Source organism: Bos grunniens, chromosome 26 (assembly GCF_055505025.1).
Source record: "Bos grunniens cultivar Pamir isolate PY7600 chromosome 26, Bosgru_T2T1.0, whole genome shotgun sequence".
In the NCBI taxonomy this organism is placed as follows: domain Eukaryota; kingdom Metazoa; phylum Chordata; class Mammalia; order Artiodactyla; family Bovidae; genus Bos; species Bos grunniens.
The window spans coordinates 37,116,792-37,136,027 of NC_141190.1; the positions used below are offsets into that span (position 1 = coordinate 37,116,792).

Genomic DNA, 19,236 nt, shown 5'->3' on the forward strand with positions numbered 1-19,236 from the left:
CGAGAAGGTGGATTCTTTACCCCTATGCCACCTGGAAACCCCCACACCCCCCAAAAAAAGACTCCTTTGGAGAATATAATAAAGACTCGGAAACAACGAGCTAGAAGGAGTAGCTAATTGTACTTTTCAGTCCATATGCTTTTTTTCTTCTGTAAGCATATGTTTACTCTTACATCTAACAACAACAACAACAAAGTAAGACTGATCTACCTAATTGCAGAGTTAAGATGGGAATACCAGACCACCTTTCCTGTCTCCTGAGAAATCTGTATGCAGGTCAAAAAGCAACAGTCAGAACCAGACATGGAACAATGGCCTGGTTCCAAATTGGGAAAGGAGTACGTCAGGGCTGTATACCGTCACCCTGCTTATTTAACTTATATGCAGAGTACACCATGCGAAATGCCGGACTGGATGAAGCACAAGGTGGAATCAAGACTGCCGGGAGAAATATCAATAACCTCAAATATGCAGATGACACCCCCGAAATGGCAGAAAGGAAAGAGGAACTTAAGAGCCTCTTAATGAAAGTGAAAGAGAAGAGTGAAAAAGCTGGCTTAAAACTCAACATTTAAAAAATGAAGATCATGGCATCTGGCCCCATCACTTCATGGCAAATGGATGGGGAAACAATGGAAACAATGACAGACTTTATTTTCTTGGGCTCCAAATCACCACAGATGGTGACTGCAGTCATGAAATCAAAAGATGCTTGTTCCTTGGAAGAAAAGCTATGATCAACCTAGATAGCATATTAAAAAGCAAAGACATTACTTTGCCAACAAAGGTCCATCTAGTCAAAGCTATGGTTTTTCCAGTGGTCATGTATGGATGTGAGAGTTGGACCATGAAGAAAACTGAGTGGTGAAGAAATGACGCTTTTGAACTGTGGTGTTGGAGAAGACTCTTAAGAGTCCCTTGGACTGCAAGGAGATGAAACCAGTTCATCCTAAAGGAAATCAGTCCTGAATATTCATTGAAAGGACTGATGCTAAAGCTAAAACTCCAATACTTTTGCCACCTGATGCAAAGAACTAACTCATTGGAAAAGACTCTGATGCTGGGAAAGATTGAAGGCAGGAGGAGAAGGGGACAATAGAGGATGAGATGGTTGGATGGCATCACTGACTCGATGGAAATGAGTTTGCACAATCTCCGGGAGTTAGTGATAGGGAAGCCTGGTGTGCTGCAGTCCATAGGGTCTCAAAGAGTTGGATGTGACTGAACAACTGAACTGAACTGAACAGTGAAATTCTGACTAGACCATCTAGTTCTTCAGGCCATGCTGAATGTCCATCTCAAGACAAGTAACCCAACTGAGGTTTCTTCAGCAGTGGCTCAAAAACTTTAGGAAAATGCCTTTTCAATAAATACTCTGGTTTACAAAAAATCATATGGCCCACAAAGCCTAAAATATTTATCTCTGTCATTTATAGAAAAAGTCTGTTGACCCCTGATCTCTAGTATATTAGCTTAAAAAAATTTTTTTTGTCTTATTCATACAGTGGATGAGCAATCTATCTTAGGATTCTGGAGATCAGAAGTGCAAAATAGGTTTCACTGAGCTAAAAGCCACGTGTCAGCAGAGCTATGTTCCTTCTAGAAGCTCGAGGGGAAAATCCACCTCCTGGCCTTTTCCATTTTGTGGAGCCTGTTCACAGGCTTCCCAGGTGGCTCAAATGGTAAAGAATCTGCCTGTCAAGGCACAAGACATAGGCAACGCAGTTCAATCCCTGCGTCAGGAAGATCCACTGGAGGAAGAAACGGCAACCCACTCCAGTATTCTTGCCTGGGAAATCTCATGGACAGAGGAGCCTGGTGGGCTACAGTCCATGGGGTCACAAAAAGTCGGACATGACTGAGCAACTGAGCACAATGCAAACAAATGAACTACAATTATACGCAACAATATTAATAAATACCATACACATAATGAGTAAAAGAAGACAGAAGCAAGTAATACATACTGTATGATTTCTCTTCTGTAAACTTCAGAAACTTGCAAAACTTATCTTTGGTGGTACTGAATATCTTCAGTTAGAGGAAGCTGATGGTATTGAGGGGTTATGAGGGGCTTCTGGAAATGTTCTGATTTAAGTGTTGTTAGGCAATGGCACCCCACTCCAGTACTCTTGCCTGGAAAATCCCATGGATGGAGGAGCCTGGTAGGCTGCAGTCCATGGGGTCGCTAAGAGTCGGACACCACTGAACGACTTCCCTTTCACTTTTCACTTTCATGCGCTAGAGAAGGAAATGGCAACCCACTCCAGTGTTCTTGCCTGGAGAACCCCAGGGACGGGGGAGCCTGGTGGGCTGCCGTCTATGGGGTTGCACAGAGTCGGACACAACTGAAGCGACTTAGCAGCAGCAGCAGCAGGAACATATTTGCTTTTTAAAAGTAATTCACTGAGATGCTCATTTATATTTTGCAGACTTTCCTCAATCTATGCTGCTGCTGCTGCTAAGTCGCTTCAGTCATGTCCGACTCTGTGCAACCCCATAGATGGAAGCCCACCAGGCTTCCCCGTCCCTGGGATTCTCCAGGCAAGAACACTGGAGTGAGTTGCCATTTTCTTCTCCAATGCGTGAAAGTGAAAAGTAAAAGGGAAGTCGCTCAGTGGTGTCCGACTCTTAGCGACTCCATGGACTGCAGCCTACCAGGCTCCTCTGTCCATGGGATTTTCCAGGCAAGAGTACTGGAGTGGGGTGCCATTGCCTTCTCTGTCCTCAATCTATACTTTGTTGTAAAAGCAAAAAGTTTAAATATAAATCTTATAAAAATGTAATCAGATGAAGAAAAAAAAATTTACCAGCCTTTTCATAAACAACTCAGTAAGTACGTATATTCCCTGGCTCTTTCAGACACAGTTGGCCCCCGGACCACACTTAGAAAATAGTGGTATAAAGTCAAGTTTGCACTTGACACCAAGGCAACCAGTTAGTTCCAAACAGCTTTCTAGGGACTGACTTTGCATGGATCCAAGACTGACAATGCTTCGGCTTTGCACACTAATATGGTCATCGTGGTGGACAACAGCTTCAGTCCTTTTGTCAAAATACCGCTCTGGCTACTTTACAGCCTAGAAGCCAAAGGAACACTGGAAGAAGCCTCTTTTAATTACTATCTCAGCCTTAAGAATAAGCTTGACTCAATTTCCATCTGAACTTTTGAGCGCTGGCTCGATAATTTTGGAGAAAATGATACCAACTCTCAAGGTGAAAGGTTATCCTGCCTTAAAACCAATTATCTTGCCATTTAAAAGTGTTAGTCCAAGCCTAGCCCATAATTTTTATTTATTTGTTGGTGGTGGTCTTATGTTAGAACACCAGTTTTACTAAGTGGGAATCATTCTCTACAAAATTCCTCCACAAGGTCCAAATGACATGGCATTATGATGGTGACAGTTTACTGGACATCTGCTGTTTGTGTCTGCCCAGCCTGCATGCCCCTCTTCTGGTAGTGGCACATCATTCTATTTTGGACTATTCCAAACCTTTGGTCTTTGTGGAGGCTGCCAGTCAAGATGCCCCGCCCTTCCTTGGCCAGAGGACTTTAAACACACGACCCAAATGAGGCCACCAATTCTAGACTAGGAACTCCACGAGCAGGGACAAGATTTTTTGCATCTCTGATGCCTAGCACAGTGCCTGGCTATGAATATTCAATGCATGTGGGCTGAATGAAATACAAAGAAAATCATGTATCTTAAACAAATGCTGAGCTAAGTCTATCATTTCCCAGCAGAATTCTGGAAGGGGAGCAAATTGTAACATGTTTTGTAAGAAAAATGTCCACTTTAGTAAGCTTGGAAATAGTATCCCAAGTTGCCATTTCTCAGTGCATTAAAGATGTCAATCAGTCCAAAAAAAAAAAAAAGCCCCCAAAAAGACAAAAGGAGAATTACCTCATTACCTCAACATCTGCTTGAACATAAGCAATCGCACACTGGCTAATTTTTTTTAAAGGGACATAATATAACTTTCTAGAAAGACATAATATAGCTAATTATACCATTCACTAGAAGAGAACATACAATGTTTTGAAGTAATTCAGAAGTGGGTGTGATTTATAAGACATAGAGCTTAGGGAATGGTAAGTATAAATTAGAGATTGTTCATATTATGACAGACTCCGTCATTACATTTCACAACTTTTGTCAAAAGCAACCTTATTCACCACACCACTAAAGGCTTCACATTAGGGAAGGCTGCTGTCAGCTCTGCCATTCACAGTGGATGGGAACTTTCTTTCTGAACACCCTCCTGAAGAATGGGTGCAAATTTTAGACTTAAAACACTAGGGAAGGAATGATATGATGAAACCTAAATGGTCAATCAACATGTAAAAACGATTTCAAACCTCACTAATAACCAGGTCAAACACGTTTTTTAAAGGTTTACCATTTTTGTTCATCAGATAGGCAAAAATTAAACAAACTGTCAAGATGTCAACAAAGACTACACTGGTCAGTGTTGACCAATGCGTTGGAAAATGGACACTGCTGTGGGGAATGTGAACGGGTACAGCCATTTGAGGTGGGCAAGGGGGCATTTCTGCAATGTCTAGCAAAACTTTATGTGTATACGCCCTCAAAGCCAACAAAAATCTATCTAAAAACCTAGAACAACAAACTGTTAATTGTACAAACTGATGTATATGATTATTTGATTAATGACTGTCTACTAGACATTAAACTTGTCTGTCTGGTTCACTATCTTCTCTCCCAGTGCCTAGCACATGGACCTCACATGTGATAGGTACATGCTATTTGTCAAAGGAGTAAATGAATATGTTTACTCAGCATTAGAAAAAAAAACCTTTAATCAATAATGGTTCTTGTTCACATTAACGAGAGATAGTGAAATTATTCACAGTGTTAACAGGCAGTGAACAGTACTGTTTACTTTCAAAAATAAATCACACACATCAGCTTACAAAACTGATCACAATATTGGTAAGAGTCCAAACACCTAGGTGCCTGTTTTTACACCTCAAATCCCTAGCTTCCCAACTCAGTTCTGTAGGTTCAACAGCAACAAAACACTCTTGAAACAAGTCAACTGCTATCGAAGTCTATGGTGGGGTGATGTTAGTCACTCAGTTCATGCCCAACTCTTTGTCCATTGACAAATAAACGCCCCCATTTTGAAATCTATAAAAATTACACTGTGGGCTGAAAAAGAAATCCCAGTACCTGTGTAACCAGACTCAATATGCTTAAAAAAAAAATGTACTCTTTAAGAAACACAAATTTCAAAGTCCAGCTGTTCTACCCTCTTTGACATGCCCTATTTAAGAAATATATCCTCTAAAAGTACAATGCACAGATTTCCCAATATAATTGGAAAAAGAACCAGAAACTTAAGAATCATCCCTTTTCCTCAGCTCTCAAATCCAACACAGAGATAGAGATGTGTTCCAAAATCAAATATAAATAACTTGTGCATTATGTGGATTGGTAAATTACCCTTGAAATTATATATAGAATAAAAAGAAGTGAAATTTAAAATTTTAACATTATTTGAAAACTGACCATCCAACAAAAGATCTGATATCCATTGACAGATATCATCAATAATAAAAGTTTCAAGTCTAGAATATGAATTGAGACAAGCATGTTGGGGGTGCGCATACATGTTCAGTTGCTCAATCATTTCTGACTCTTTACGACTCTATGGTCTGTAGCATGCCAGGCTCCTCTGTCCATGGGATTTCCCAGGCAAGAATACTGGAAGGGGTTACAATTGCCTCCTCTGGGGGATCTTCTTGACCCAGGAATCGAATCCACATCTCCTGCATCTCCTACATTGCAGGTGGATTCTTTACCACTGAGCTACAAAGAACCCCTTATGTTGGTGGGGGTGGTATTATTAGCAATAAAATACTAACAAAATCCAGCCCTTCACTAAAACACTTGAGAAATTCCAGATAAAGGCATTGTGCCCACCCACTAGACTAATCAAGGATGGGAGCTGAAGGTACTAGGAAGGCAAAAGCCATTAACATGTATCCAGTACTTTCCAGATGCTGGATACCACAGAGAAACGTGTTGTGCCCATTTTGGAGAGGTTAAATAACTTCCCCAATGGAAACAGTGACAGACTTTACTTTCTTGGGCTCGAAAATCACTGCACATGGTGACTGCCACCATGAAATTAAAAGACGCTTGCTCCTTGGAAGAAAAGCTATGACCAACCTAGACAGCATATTAAAAAGCAGAGACATTACTTTGCCAACAAAGGTCCGTCTAGTCAAAGCTGTTGCTTTTTCAGTAGTCATGTATGGATGTGAGAGTTGGACTATAAAGAAAGCTGAGTACTGAAGAATTGATGCTTTTGAACTGTAGTGTTGGAGAAGACTCTTGAGAGTCCCTTGGACTGCAAGGAGATCAAACCAGTTCCACCCTAAAGGAAATCAGTCCTGATATTCATTGAAAAGACTGATGCTGAAGCTCCAATACTTTGGAGCTGATGCGAAGAACTGACTCATTGGAAAAGATCCTGATGTTGGGAAAGATTGAACACAGGAGGAGAAGGAGACAACAGAAGATAAGATGGTTGGATGGCATCACCGACTCGATGGACATGAGTTTGAGCCAGCTCAGGGAGTTGGCAATGGACAGGGAAGCCTGGTGTGCTGCAGTCCATGGGTTCACAAAGAGTAGGACATGACTGAGTGACTGAACTGAACTGAAATAATTTCCCCAAGGTCACCCAGTTACTAAACAGTCATGATGAGATTTGTTTTCAGGAATGTGGACCCCAGAGGGATCCATATACCCTATGAACAGGTTGTGATCTCAGGGAGCAACAGGTCTTAGTACTGGACAGATCTCATGACATCATCTGGTTTAGCTCTTGCCTGTAGTCAAGTAAGGCTTGATTAACCATAAGATCCATAAAAGAGAAGTGACTCTCCCAAGATCACAGAGTTGGTGAGTTGAGTCAACAGAAGAGAAAAAGCTGGGACTAAACACCAGGATTCACCACGGAGCAGGGCCCCTTCCACGATCCGGTCGTGTTAGCAAGTTATTCAGAAAAAAAAGTATGTTCCCACACATTTTTACTTCCTAAATCTGTATGGTTCCTCTCTTTCTTGACCTGTATTCTCAGGCCACCTTTGGTCAGGGACATAATCATTTTAAGTTGAAAAGGTGTTCGGTTCACATGCGATCTTAATTTGGCTTTGTTCAGACCGGTGGTGAAGCGATGAAAATGACTAAAACTGTTACTTACTAGGATACTAAAACAGTTCTGCATCTAATTACCCGGCAGTGTAGAAATGCTGGTTACAAGGCCTGGCTTTTCTGCGAACCAGAGCCAAGTCCTAAATCAAGAAGCCCTACACCATCAGGGTGCCGCCTCACTGGCGAATCCACTGCTAGAAATGGGAAGCGATAAAGCACACCACGGCCTGCAAATCCCAGCTGGGGAAGGAAAGAGGAACTAGGCCAAACCAGAATGAAAAGCTGGAGAAAGGCTGTCAAACCGCGCGGCAGGCCTCCCAGCGCCAATGTGCAAGGGTGGGGCCGCGGCCAGGGAGCCAGGCCAGCGGAGCTGCCCACACTGTGCCCTCTCCACGACAACCAGCCCCACTCGCCTCTCCCGCGTGGCACGGGAGGGGACCGTGGGACCGTGTCCGCGCCGAACCCCCGTCCCCTTCCCTAAACCATCTCCAGCTAAAGCCACCAACGGGGAATTGCTTCCCGCACGGCCCGGCGCGACCCTCCGGGGCACAGGCACGTTAACCCTCTGCCCCGGGGCTCGCCCAAGAGCGCGGGGCGCGGCGGACGCCTCTCCCCGGGGTGTCGGAGCTACTGGGGGTGACGGTGGCGGCCGCGACCCCTCCCGCCCAGCTTCCACCCGCTCCGCACCCGGTGCCCCAGCCGTCCCCGCCCACGGGCCGCGGCCGCCCGCACCTGGCGGCTACGCGCCCGCCTACCTTGTTCCTTCAGGCTGGAGATGAGCTGCAGCTGCTTCTCCTCTTCCGAGCTGTTCATTTTGGCAGGTGGGGCCGGGAATAAAAGGAAAGGAGGGAGAAGAGAGGGGGTGCAGCAGGGGTGTGGGGGTGGGGGGGAAGAAAAAAGCAAGATGCCGCTGGCGGGCGGCTTCGCTACCCGGAAGTTGGATTTGCTCCCGCTCCTCCTCCTCCTCCTCCTCCTCCTCCTCCTGCAGGCACGGGGCGCGCGGGTGAGATCATCCCAGCGCACCTACTCCTCGGCCTCAGCGGCTTTACCTGCCGGCCGGCGGAGAGGCGGGGAGGGGGGCGGAGACAGGCCGGCAGCCCCGGGGGCAGCGGGGAAGGGTGGGGACGCCGGAGGCACCCTCGGTGACCACGGGACCGTCTACCGTGCTAGCCTGCGGCGGCCGCCGACGCGCTCGGCTTCCTCCGCCGCCCAGGCCGGCGCCGCAGGATGCGCGGGCGGGAGGGCGTGCGCGGGCCCTGCGTTGAGGTGGCACTGGCTGGTTCCTGCACCCCCCGTCTCCGCCTGCACCCCACTTCTCCGCCTCCACCCTCCTTTTGGACCGCCACCCCCACCCTCGGCCAGGCGCGTGTTCTGGAGGAAGTCTGCCCTGGGTCTGCATCGTCTATGAGAAGCCCACTTTGAACGCTGTCAAAGGCCTTTCCCCACGAACTGCTGTTAATGCAGAGAGCGAGATGTTATGAGCTAATAAACACCCAGATTCTTCCCCAGTTGTTGCATAGAGGACCCTGGGGGTGGGGGCTCCGTGTGGATAAACCTAGGTTCCTGCCCTCTTCCCCCAGGGGCAAGCTCTGTGTTGTACGTTTGGCACTTTCAAAGCGTACAGATATTGAAACAGACCAGACGGGTAAGGTACACAGTGAGCCAGGGAGGGCGTGGTAAATTAGTTAACTGCTCCTGGCTCCTGGGCTGGCTTCCTCCAGCTGCACTCGGTTTGAGAAATGGTCAAAACTGAGCCCTGCAGCCCACAGATCACCAGACCCTGCAAATCATGTGGTCTGTAGTGGAAAGATCTCTCCAGGGTAGAGGCCACTGTAGTCCGAATGCCTAAGGTCACACAGCTGCCTGACATCAGAGGCTGGTGACGTTTGACTACCTTCTGCTCTATTTGAACCCAGCTCTGGGTTCGAGCCTGACCAGAAGAGGGGCGGTAGGCCTGCCAGATTTCAAAATGGCTCTCCCCTACTCCCAGCAGCCAGTCCTTAGTCAAGTTTCCTGATCTCTTTGAACTTCATCTGAAAAAAAAAAGGGGGGAATAATACGAATATCCACTCTCCCGGAAGAGTTGTTAAGTGTTCAACAAAGAGAGGAAGATACACAAAACGCCACATCCATAATTTGACATACACTAGGTCCAGTGTTCTTGCCTGGAGAATCCCAGGGACCGGGGAGCCTGGTGGGCTGCCGTCTATGGGGTCGCACAGAGTCGGACACGACTGAAGCGACTTAGCAGCAGCAGCAGCAGGTGTTCTTTTTAAAAAAATAAAAAGTTTACAGCTCTGTGAACAAGGCGTTGTGGATGCTAAAATGGGCACAGGCACTTTTATACTAATCATTAAGCATACAACGTAAATCCAAACTCAATTAGGCTCACTACACATCTTGAGTTTTCTCACTATCTCAAAGCTCTTCATGTGGGTTCTACACCTGCACAGTGCTTCTCCTCATTCCTCACTTGCTATTTTATGTAAATACCCAACTCTGTTTACTGAATGGATCTCCATGATGGATGGTGGAGGAGTGCTAGAATACAGGTAAATACTGTAACTAGTATCTGTCTGATACTCCTCCCAAGTTCTAATTCAAACCAAACTGGAAAAAGATGGTAGCACTGCTTCCTCTTTTTCTAAAAAGGCAATATAACATTTTAGCATGAGTGATTTAGTGTTAGAATGATCTAAAAAAGGCAGCACAGTGTTTTTAAATAGAGTGAATTAAAATTTTGAAATTTTAAAAATAATTTTGGCATGAGGTCTTATTGTTCAGTCTTTTCCCTAGTTTTTTCATAAGATAGTTTAAGAAATAATAATAACCAAATGGTCTTTGCCTTAAGATTACCCGAGATGGTATCTTAATTCTCGGAGTTTAAAGAAGGCCCAGTAAAATCCTCAGAGTTTAAAGAAGACCCTGAATTGCTTCAGACTCAAGTACATGAAACATGAATGAAATGTGCTGCCACCAGTTATTTTGCATCATGAGAAATCATTTCTTTCTAGAAAAAAAAAAAGATTTGAGTAACAAATCATGGCCATCTAGCTTTCATACTGCAGCCAGGAAACCTATTATATTAATAACTGATCAGTCACTCTGCTGGATAATGCCAGAGGCCTCCTCCAAATCTAAATAATCAATTTTCTTACATTAAACCAAATACCAGCAGAGTGCCCGTTAAATATTTGGGTTAGTTCACAAGCCTCCATTTTTTAAATGGCTGATTTTTCTACTCCAATTATACAGTAATTTAGGTATCACTTTTGGACTTTAAGAATGAGTTAATTAATTATCAAATCTATAATCAAATTGAGTGCTTTGGTTCCACTCTGCACCCCATTGAAATTAATCTTGTTTACCTTCCTTGAAATTAAAATAGCCTCCTGAAATACAATATGGTATTATCTTGAGGGCAGGGAATGAATTATTAGGATGGCTATTAGAGTCAATTATAGGGATTCAGCTCTCCCATTACACTATGGTTTATTTATATGATATGAATATTGATGGAAAGGATAGAAGTGATAATAATTAGTTTTTGTTCTATTTAATAATGCATATAGGGATTTATGTTGCAAGCATCACAATGGATTCATTAACCTCCATAAAACATGTAATTAAAAACCTTTAAAAATGTGTTTTTAATATATACTAAAAGAGAGAGGGGAAGGAGAGACTTTTCAAAAATGAGTTGAAAGGATATGTACCAAACTTGGGATGATGGCTGCCTCTAGGGGTAGAGGGCTTCCCCGGTGTTTCAGTGTAAAGAACCCGCCTGCCACTGCAGGAGACACAGGAGACATGGGTTTGATCCCTGGGTCGGGAAGACCCCCTGAAGGAGGACATGGCAACCCACTCCGTATTCTTACCTGAGAAATCCCATGGATAGAGGAGCCAAGCGGGCTACAGTCCATGGGGTCACAAAAGAACTGGATACAACTTAACAACTAAACAACAACAACGAGGGGTAAAAAGTAGAGGAACGGGCCCAAGGGGTGAGGAGTGGAGTGGGAGAGAGCAGGGATCAGTAGATTTTCTCTTAATGTTTGTGTTGCCAGGAAATTACTGTAAAATCACATTGTTTATGTAATCTTTTGAGGTATACAGACATAAGACTGAAATACAATAGGAAATGAAGGTTCATTTCCTTTTCACTAATTCCATATTAGGTAATCTACCCTAAAAGCCTTTACTATATTATTAATTATGATATAAAAATAATAACATTGGAACACTATTTAACAATAAAAAGAAATAAAAGTATTGATACATGCCACAGCATGGATAAACTTTGAAAACATTAAGTGAAAAAGCCAGTCAGAAAACACCAGACATTGTATGATTCCATTGATCTAGCATGTCCAAAATAGGCAAATCCGCAGAGAAAGTTAATCAATGGTTGTCTAGGACTGTAGATGGTTGGGGAAATGGTAAGTGGCTGCTAGTACGTATGGGATTTTTCTTTGGGGTGGTAAAATTTTTCTAAAATTGATTGTGATGGTTGAACAACTCTGTGAACATATTCAAAACTGTTAGGTTGTACACTTTCAGTATATACTTTGCTGGGAAATTTTGTGGTATGTGAATTTTATCTCAGAAAAGTTATTTAAAAAAACAACAACAGGTTTTCAGAGGAAGAAAACTTTTACCTTAATAGACTACTTAAATAACTCTATTAAATTTATATTCTTTTTGTATAAGTAGTTTTCATTTTTCAAATATTTATATATATTAATTCTACTTTTTACTAAACATTATGTCATATATATATGTATTATCTTGCATCAGTAAAGTCTACATACTTAGTATCACTCCATTATATCAATGAATACTTAGCTATTCTCAAATTCTTAGACATTTAACTTGCTACTAGTATTTGCCTCTATAAAAAAATGCCACAGAAATACTAGGACCACTCCTAGACATTTCATAGTCAAATTGTTAAAAACCGAATATGACAATCAGGTCTTAAAAGCAGTCAAAGAAAAATACATATTACATACAGGAGAACAACAATAAAAATGATGGCAGACTTATTATTCAATGTTGTAATCATTAAAGGATTACAATAAAATTCAACACTCAACAATATGAGACACAAATACATTGAAAATAAAACAATGAAAAAATATCCCATACAAATAGTAACCAAGAGAAATGGGTTGGTACACCAATATCAGAGGAACAGACTTTTAAGTCAAAAATCTATTACAAGAGACAAAGGAGGACATGATATATTCACAAAAGTGTCAATTCATCAAGTATGTATAACAATTATAAGCACATATACAGCAAACAAACAACTCCCAAAACATACAAAGCAAACATTGACAGAACTGAAGGGAGAAATAGTTTAACAATAATAGTTAGAGATTACAATATCCCACTTTCAATAATGGATACAAAATTTAGGTAGAAGATCAGTAAAGACAGAGAGGACTTAAACAACACTATAAACCAAATAGATATAACAGACATATATAGAACACTCCAAACAGCAGAAGCACAATTCACATTCTTCTCAAGTGCACATGGGAATGTTCTCTAGGATAGATATTATGTTTGGCCAAGAATTTAGTATCAATAAATTTTAAAAAATTAAAGTCATATAATGGTACAAAGTATTTTCTTTAACCATAATGGAATGATATTAGAAAATCAGCAGTAGAAGAAAATTCTGGAAAATCCACAAATATAGGTATTAAATAACACCCTCTTCAATAACTAAAGGTTCAAAGAAGAAATTACAAGGGAAATCAGAACACAGGATAAAAAACAAAAATATACAAAAACTTATGCGGTGAAGGCAGGTGAGTGCTCCCAGTGAAATCTATAGCTGTAAATGGCTAACTTTACACGTTGAGAGAAAAGAAAAAGAAGAGTAAAATAAATCCAAAGTTAGCAAAAGGAAAGAACTAATGAAGATAAGAATGGAGATAAATACAGTAACACAAATGGAAACACAATAGAATCAATGAAATCCAAAGTTATTTCTTTGAAAATATCAACAAAATTGACAAATCTTTGGCTAACCTTAGTAACGAGAGATGTTAAAAATAACTAAAATCAGAAATTAAAGTGGAGACATCACCAACAATATGAAAATAAAAAATTATAAAAAAATAATGTGAATAATTATATACCAACAAATTAGAAAACCGAGATGAAATGAACAGATTTCTAGAAACATACAAATCATATAGATTGACTTAGGAAAAGAAAATCTCAGTAGACTCCTAACAAGTAAAGAGACTGAATCAGTGATCAAAAACATTACAGTGAAGAAAAGTCCAAGACAGATGCCTTCACTAGTGAATTCTACCAAGTATTTAAAGTACAATTATCATTTTCTCTAAACTCATTCAAAAAATAGAAAACAAGGAACACTTCCTAATTCATTCTATGAAGTAAACATTACTGTCATATCAAAGCCAAATAAAGATATCACAAGAAAATTTTAGACAACCCTTGTAAATACAGATAAAAAGTCCACAACTAAATACTAGCAGCTAATCCAACAGAACATTACAGGGATTATACAACATGACCAAGTATCCCCAGGATATATCATGTTTTTAGCCACAAAATGTTGTAACAAATTTAAGAAGACTAAACCATATCAAGTATCTTTTCTAGTCACAATGGTAGCCATTTTGAAATATACCCAGAGAATTCTGTTATCTTTAACAAGGCCTGTCTTCAGGAGAAACTATTTTACTGAAATTTTATTAAAGCTCAATAACCTAGAGAATGAAAATAGCCAACAGAGGCCTGGTCCACTTTCCCACACAGGGAAAGAAAAATACCCAACCCCAGTCCCTTCATGCGGCATAAGGGATTCCCCACCTCCAGTCTTCTCATCTACCAGAAAGGGTAAATTATTTTTAAGGTCACAGCCCAGGGGCACAGTTTCACTAAAAGACCAAGGTCCAATCATAGGTCTATAGAATGCATCCCTTCCCCCTTAAACTTTATCATCACATCTGTAGCATTCCTATATAATAACAGGGGATTACAATGGAAAAAATTGCATGTCTAAGATCTTAAGTCTTTACAGAAACCCCAAAACACAGAAGAGACAAAACAAGGTCACTAGACGAAAATTTAGCCCCTGACACCTACAGCTACAGCAAACAGAAAACACAGCTTACTGCCTAGCCAAATAAACATAAAACTTCACAGTAAAGGCCTGTTTACCTCAGTTCTTTTTACTCAGTACATCATGAACAGGTTTAAACAAAGAATTACAAGCCATACTAAAAGATCAAAAACAAAAACAGCTTAAAGAGACACAGTAGTCTTCAGAACTGGCCTCAGATATGGCAAAGTTTTAGAAATTTCAGACCATGAATTTAAAATGGCTACAAATAACATGCTAAGGGATGGAATGAAACAAATGGACAATGTACAAGATGGGCAACGTAAGCACAGAGACAGAAACTCTAAGACAGAGTCAAAAAGAAATGCAAGAAATAAATATTTTAACAGAAATGAAGAATGCCTTTAATGGGCCCATGAACAAACTGGACACAAATGAGGAAAGAAACTTCCCAAACTGAAAAGCAAAGAGGAAAAAAAATCAACACACTATCCAAGAAATGTGGGACAATTACCAAAGGTTTAATATACATATAATTGGTCTTCCTGACCCAGGGATCGACCCCTTATGTCTCCTGCATTGGCAGGTAGGTTCTTTACCACTAGCACCACCTGGGAAGTCCAACTGAAATACCAGAAGAAAGAAAAAAGTCTAAGAAATATTTGAAGTAATAATGACCGAGAATTTTCCAAAGTTAATGACAAACACCAAACTGCAGGACAGGAAGCTGAAAGAATACCAAACAGAATACAAAAAAATCTACATGTTGGAATGTCATATCAAAAATGTCAAGAAAAAAATGGCCAATGAGTCATGAAAAAAAAATGGCCAATATTACACAGGAAAAGATGTGCAAAATCATTAGTCACTAGGTAAATGCAAATCAAAACCACAATGAAATACCACTTCACAGTCACTAAGATGGCTATAATCAATAAGAGAGACAATAACAAGTGTGTGAGAATATGTGGAGAAATTGGAACCCTCATACATTGCCAGTGGCAATGTAAAATGCTGCAGCCATTCTGAAAACAATTTGGCAGCCCCTAAAAAAGTTTAAGAGTAACCATATGACCCAGAAATTTCACTCCTATGTATATACCCAAGACAATTAAAACCATATGTTCACACAGCAACTTGTATGTGAATGTTAACAGCATTATTTATAACAGTCAAAAAGGAAAAGCACCCCAAATGTCCATCAGTTGGTAAATGGATAAACAAAAGATGGTATGTCCATACAACAGAATAGGAAGATCCCTTGGAGAAGGGAATGGCTACTCACTCCAGTATTCTTGCCTGGAGAATTCCATGGACAGAGGAGTCTGGCAAATTACAGTCTATGGGGTCCCAAAGAGTCGGACACGACTGAAGGGCTAACACTTTCACTTTTTTCATACAATAGAACAGTATTTGTACAGGAATGAAGTACTGATACATGCTATAAATGGACAACCTTGAAAACATTATGCTAAGAAGACACATATTATATGATTCCATTTACATAAAATGTCTAGTAATGGAAAATCGGAAACCAGAATTAGATTAGTAGCTGCCAAGCGCTGGAGGTAGGAGGGAATGAGGAATGGGTATGAGGTTTCTTTTTGTAGTGATGAAAGTGCTCTGAAATTAGATAGCAATGACATCTGCATTTTTATGACATCTGCTTTTAATATATTAGAAACACTTTAAAACTGTACAATTTAAAAGACTGATTTTATGCTATGTAAATTGTATCTTAAAAATTATCTTAAAAATAGAACTTTCTGACTATGTATGGTAATGGATATTAACTAAACTTACTGTGGTGATCATTTTGCAATATATACAAATATTGAATCCTTGTGTTGTATACCTAAAACTAATATATATGTTAATTATATCTCAATTTTTTTTAAACCTAAGGCAATGAATGATACAGTATGATACTATAACAATGGATGCATTTGTCCAAACTCAGAACGTACAACACCAAGAGTAAGCCATAATAAAAACTATGGACTTTGGCTGATTACAGTCTGTCGGTGTAAATTCATCAGTTGTAATAAACATCTAATTTTGGTGTAAGATGTTGATAATGGAGGAATCTATGCGTACATTGGGACAGAAGGTACATGAGAACCTGTGTACCTTCCTTTCAATTTTGCTGTGTACCTGAAACTATTCTAATAAATAGTCTTTAAATATGGAGGGGAAGACTTTAAAAAGAATAATTTACATCATTCAACACTGAGAAATTATTAAACATGGGTCGTGTACCAGACACTGTTAGACTTGGGTGATAAGAGAAATGAATATAAAATGACCCTCACTCTCAAACACACCAATCTGTTAATTAAAGCAAACATAGAAAAAGAGAGCTGCAATACAAGTATCTGCTACTTTTTGAAAGTTCACTGTACAACCACTTCACTTTTACAGAAGATCTACAAAAGGCAGAGGAACCAGAGATCAAATTGCCAAAATACGTTGAAACGTTGAAAAAGTAAGAGCGTTCCAGAAAAAAACATCTGCTTTATTGACTACACCAAAGCCTTTGTCTGTGTGGATCACAACAAACTGTGAAAAATTCTTAAAGAGATGAGAATACCAGACCACCTGACCTGCCTCTTAAGAAATCTGTATGCAGATCAAGAAGCAACAGTTAGAACTGGACATGGAACAACAGACTGGTTCCAAATCGGGAAAGGAGTAGGTTGAGGCTGTATATTGTCACCCTGCTTATTTAACTTATATGCAGACTACATCATGTGAAATGCCGGGATGGATGAAGCGCAAGCTGGAATCAAGATTGCCCGGAGAAATATCAATAGCCTCAGATATGCAGATAACACCATCCTTATGGCAGACAGCGAAGAAGAACTAAAGAGCCTCTTGGTGAAAGTGAAAGAGGAGAGTGAAAAAGATGGCTTAAAACTCAACATTCAGAAAACTGAGATCATGGCATCTGGTCCCAACACTTCATGGCAAATGGGGAAACAATGGAAAGAGTGAGAGACTATTTCTGGGGGGCTCCAAAATCACTGCACATGGTGACTGCAGCCATGAAATTAAAAGATGCTTGCTCCTTGGAAGAAAAGCTATGACCAACCTAGACAGCATATTAAAAAGCAGAGACATTACTTTGCCAACAAAGGTCTGTCTAGTCAAAGCTATGGATTTTCCAGTAGTCGTGTATGTATATGAGAGTTGGACCATAAAGAAAACTGAACGCTGCAGAATTTATGCTTTTAAACTGTGGTGTTGTAGAAGACTCTTGAGAGTCCTTTGGACTGCAAGGAGATCCAACCAGTCAATCCTAAAGGAAATCAGTCCTGAATATTCATTGAAAGGACTTATGCTGAAGCTAAAGCTTGAATACTTTGGCTACCTGATGCGAAGGACTGACTCATTGGAAAAGATCCTGATGCTGGGAAAGATTGAAAGCAGAAGGGGACGACAGAGGATGAGATGATTGGATGGCATCACCGACTCGATGGACATGAGTTTGAGCAAACTCCGGGAGTTGGTGATGGACAGGGAAGCCTGGCATGCTGCAGTCCATGTGGTCACAAAGAGTCAGACACGACTGAGGAACTGAACTGAACCTGAAACTGAACCTGTTTTCACTTTTATTAAAGGAGGCATAAAGCAAAAATAGTGTTCAGTGTTTGTTTTGCAGCAAGCCCAATGGAGCTGCAAGAGTGTCACACCAAGCTCCTTCCCTGGGAACTCTACTCAGCATCAAGTTGCCATAGCTTTGAACTCTGTGAGCATCTCTGCTTTATTTTGATATATTTTGTTCATATGTTAGCAAGATGCATTCTAAGGTAACTGCTTCTTTACCTTATACCATTTCAGCTTAGGAAAGATTTCAGAAAGATGTTCTACTTTTGAATAGTCATACAAAACCTGTACCGTATGATGGATTTGTGATGGTATCAATATTCAGAGGCAGTAAGTGAGATAAAGGAGGCAATGATTCACTCTGTTAGAATTAGGACATACTTTCCTGAGGAATGGAATTTCAAGGCAGATCTTGAAAAATGAATTGCAGTTTGCAGGGGATTTGCAGAGAAACTCCAGACACTGAAAACGATTATGCAAATACATGTGTGTTTAAAAAAAAAAGACTAAAAGTCAGTTCAGTGGTATAGTCTTAACCAACCTGCTTGAAACAGAACTGAGTTGCCGTCCTTGAATTAGCTGTCATCATATCAGTGTGAACAGTGTCCTGAAGATCAGGTTTCTCTGAGTAGAAATGCTTTTTACAACTATAAAAGGGGTGGGCCATAGTCCAGTGGAAGAGAGGGGAACCATACAAACACCCCATGTACAAACAAACCCTAAGAGTAACAACCATAAACAAAAGTGCGTGACAGTAACTCTTGGAATATATAATTAACGTTATGAATAAGATTAAGTGGATCTATGTGCTGAGGTAATGTAAATATCCCCATGAACGCAATCAGACCCAAACAATGACGCTAGCTTAACTAATCTGGGTAAATAAAAGCTCTCATTGTTTTCATATTCTTACAACTAGATAATCAACACTCATTCATAAAGCGAACATAGCTATGATTAAATATAAATTCCAGATAGGAAAGATTCATTTTACAACTTTCCCAGCTGATTAGACACATTGGCACAATCCCGTTACCTACCCCCTTCTCTGAGGCAGACTTCATCAATCTGGAAAATGAAGGCAGGCCATTGATTGGAGGGCAAACCTGAAAAGGATTAAACACTTAGCATGGCATTCTAAAATACTGTAATTACAGTGCAATTAACCATACTGCATATTAAACGTGCAACTCTGAAATGTGTTCAGACTCCCCAATTATAACTAGTTATTCTTCAAAGAATTTTGCCGCCCACATTGAATTTTCTCTAGTGCTTCTTTGTTATAATTCAGGTGTGACAGTCACTAATATATCTAAGAGGACAGGTAATAAAAAG

At 40.5% G+C, this 19,236-nt stretch overlaps 1 protein-coding gene across 3 annotated transcripts in view; it reads right to left on the reverse strand.

Annotated features, from left to right (window-relative positions):
- The window catches only part of SHTN1 (shootin 1), a 120,340-nt gene extending 101,338 nt beyond the window's left edge, over window positions 1-19,002 (reverse strand). For 2 of the 3 annotated variants that reach the window (XM_086377093.1, XM_086377091.1), the window contains exon 1: window positions 7,943-8,389. In XM_086377093.1, coding sequence (XP_086233219.1) covers window positions 7,943-8,000 — 58 coding nt within the window. In that variant the 5' untranslated portion in view covers window positions 8,001-8,389. Of the gene's footprint in view, window positions 1-7,942; window positions 8,390-18,941 lie in introns of those variants that run through there. The other variant, XM_086377092.1, reaches the window with a different exon arrangement.
- Between the last annotated feature and the right edge of the window lie 234 nt (window positions 19,003-19,236).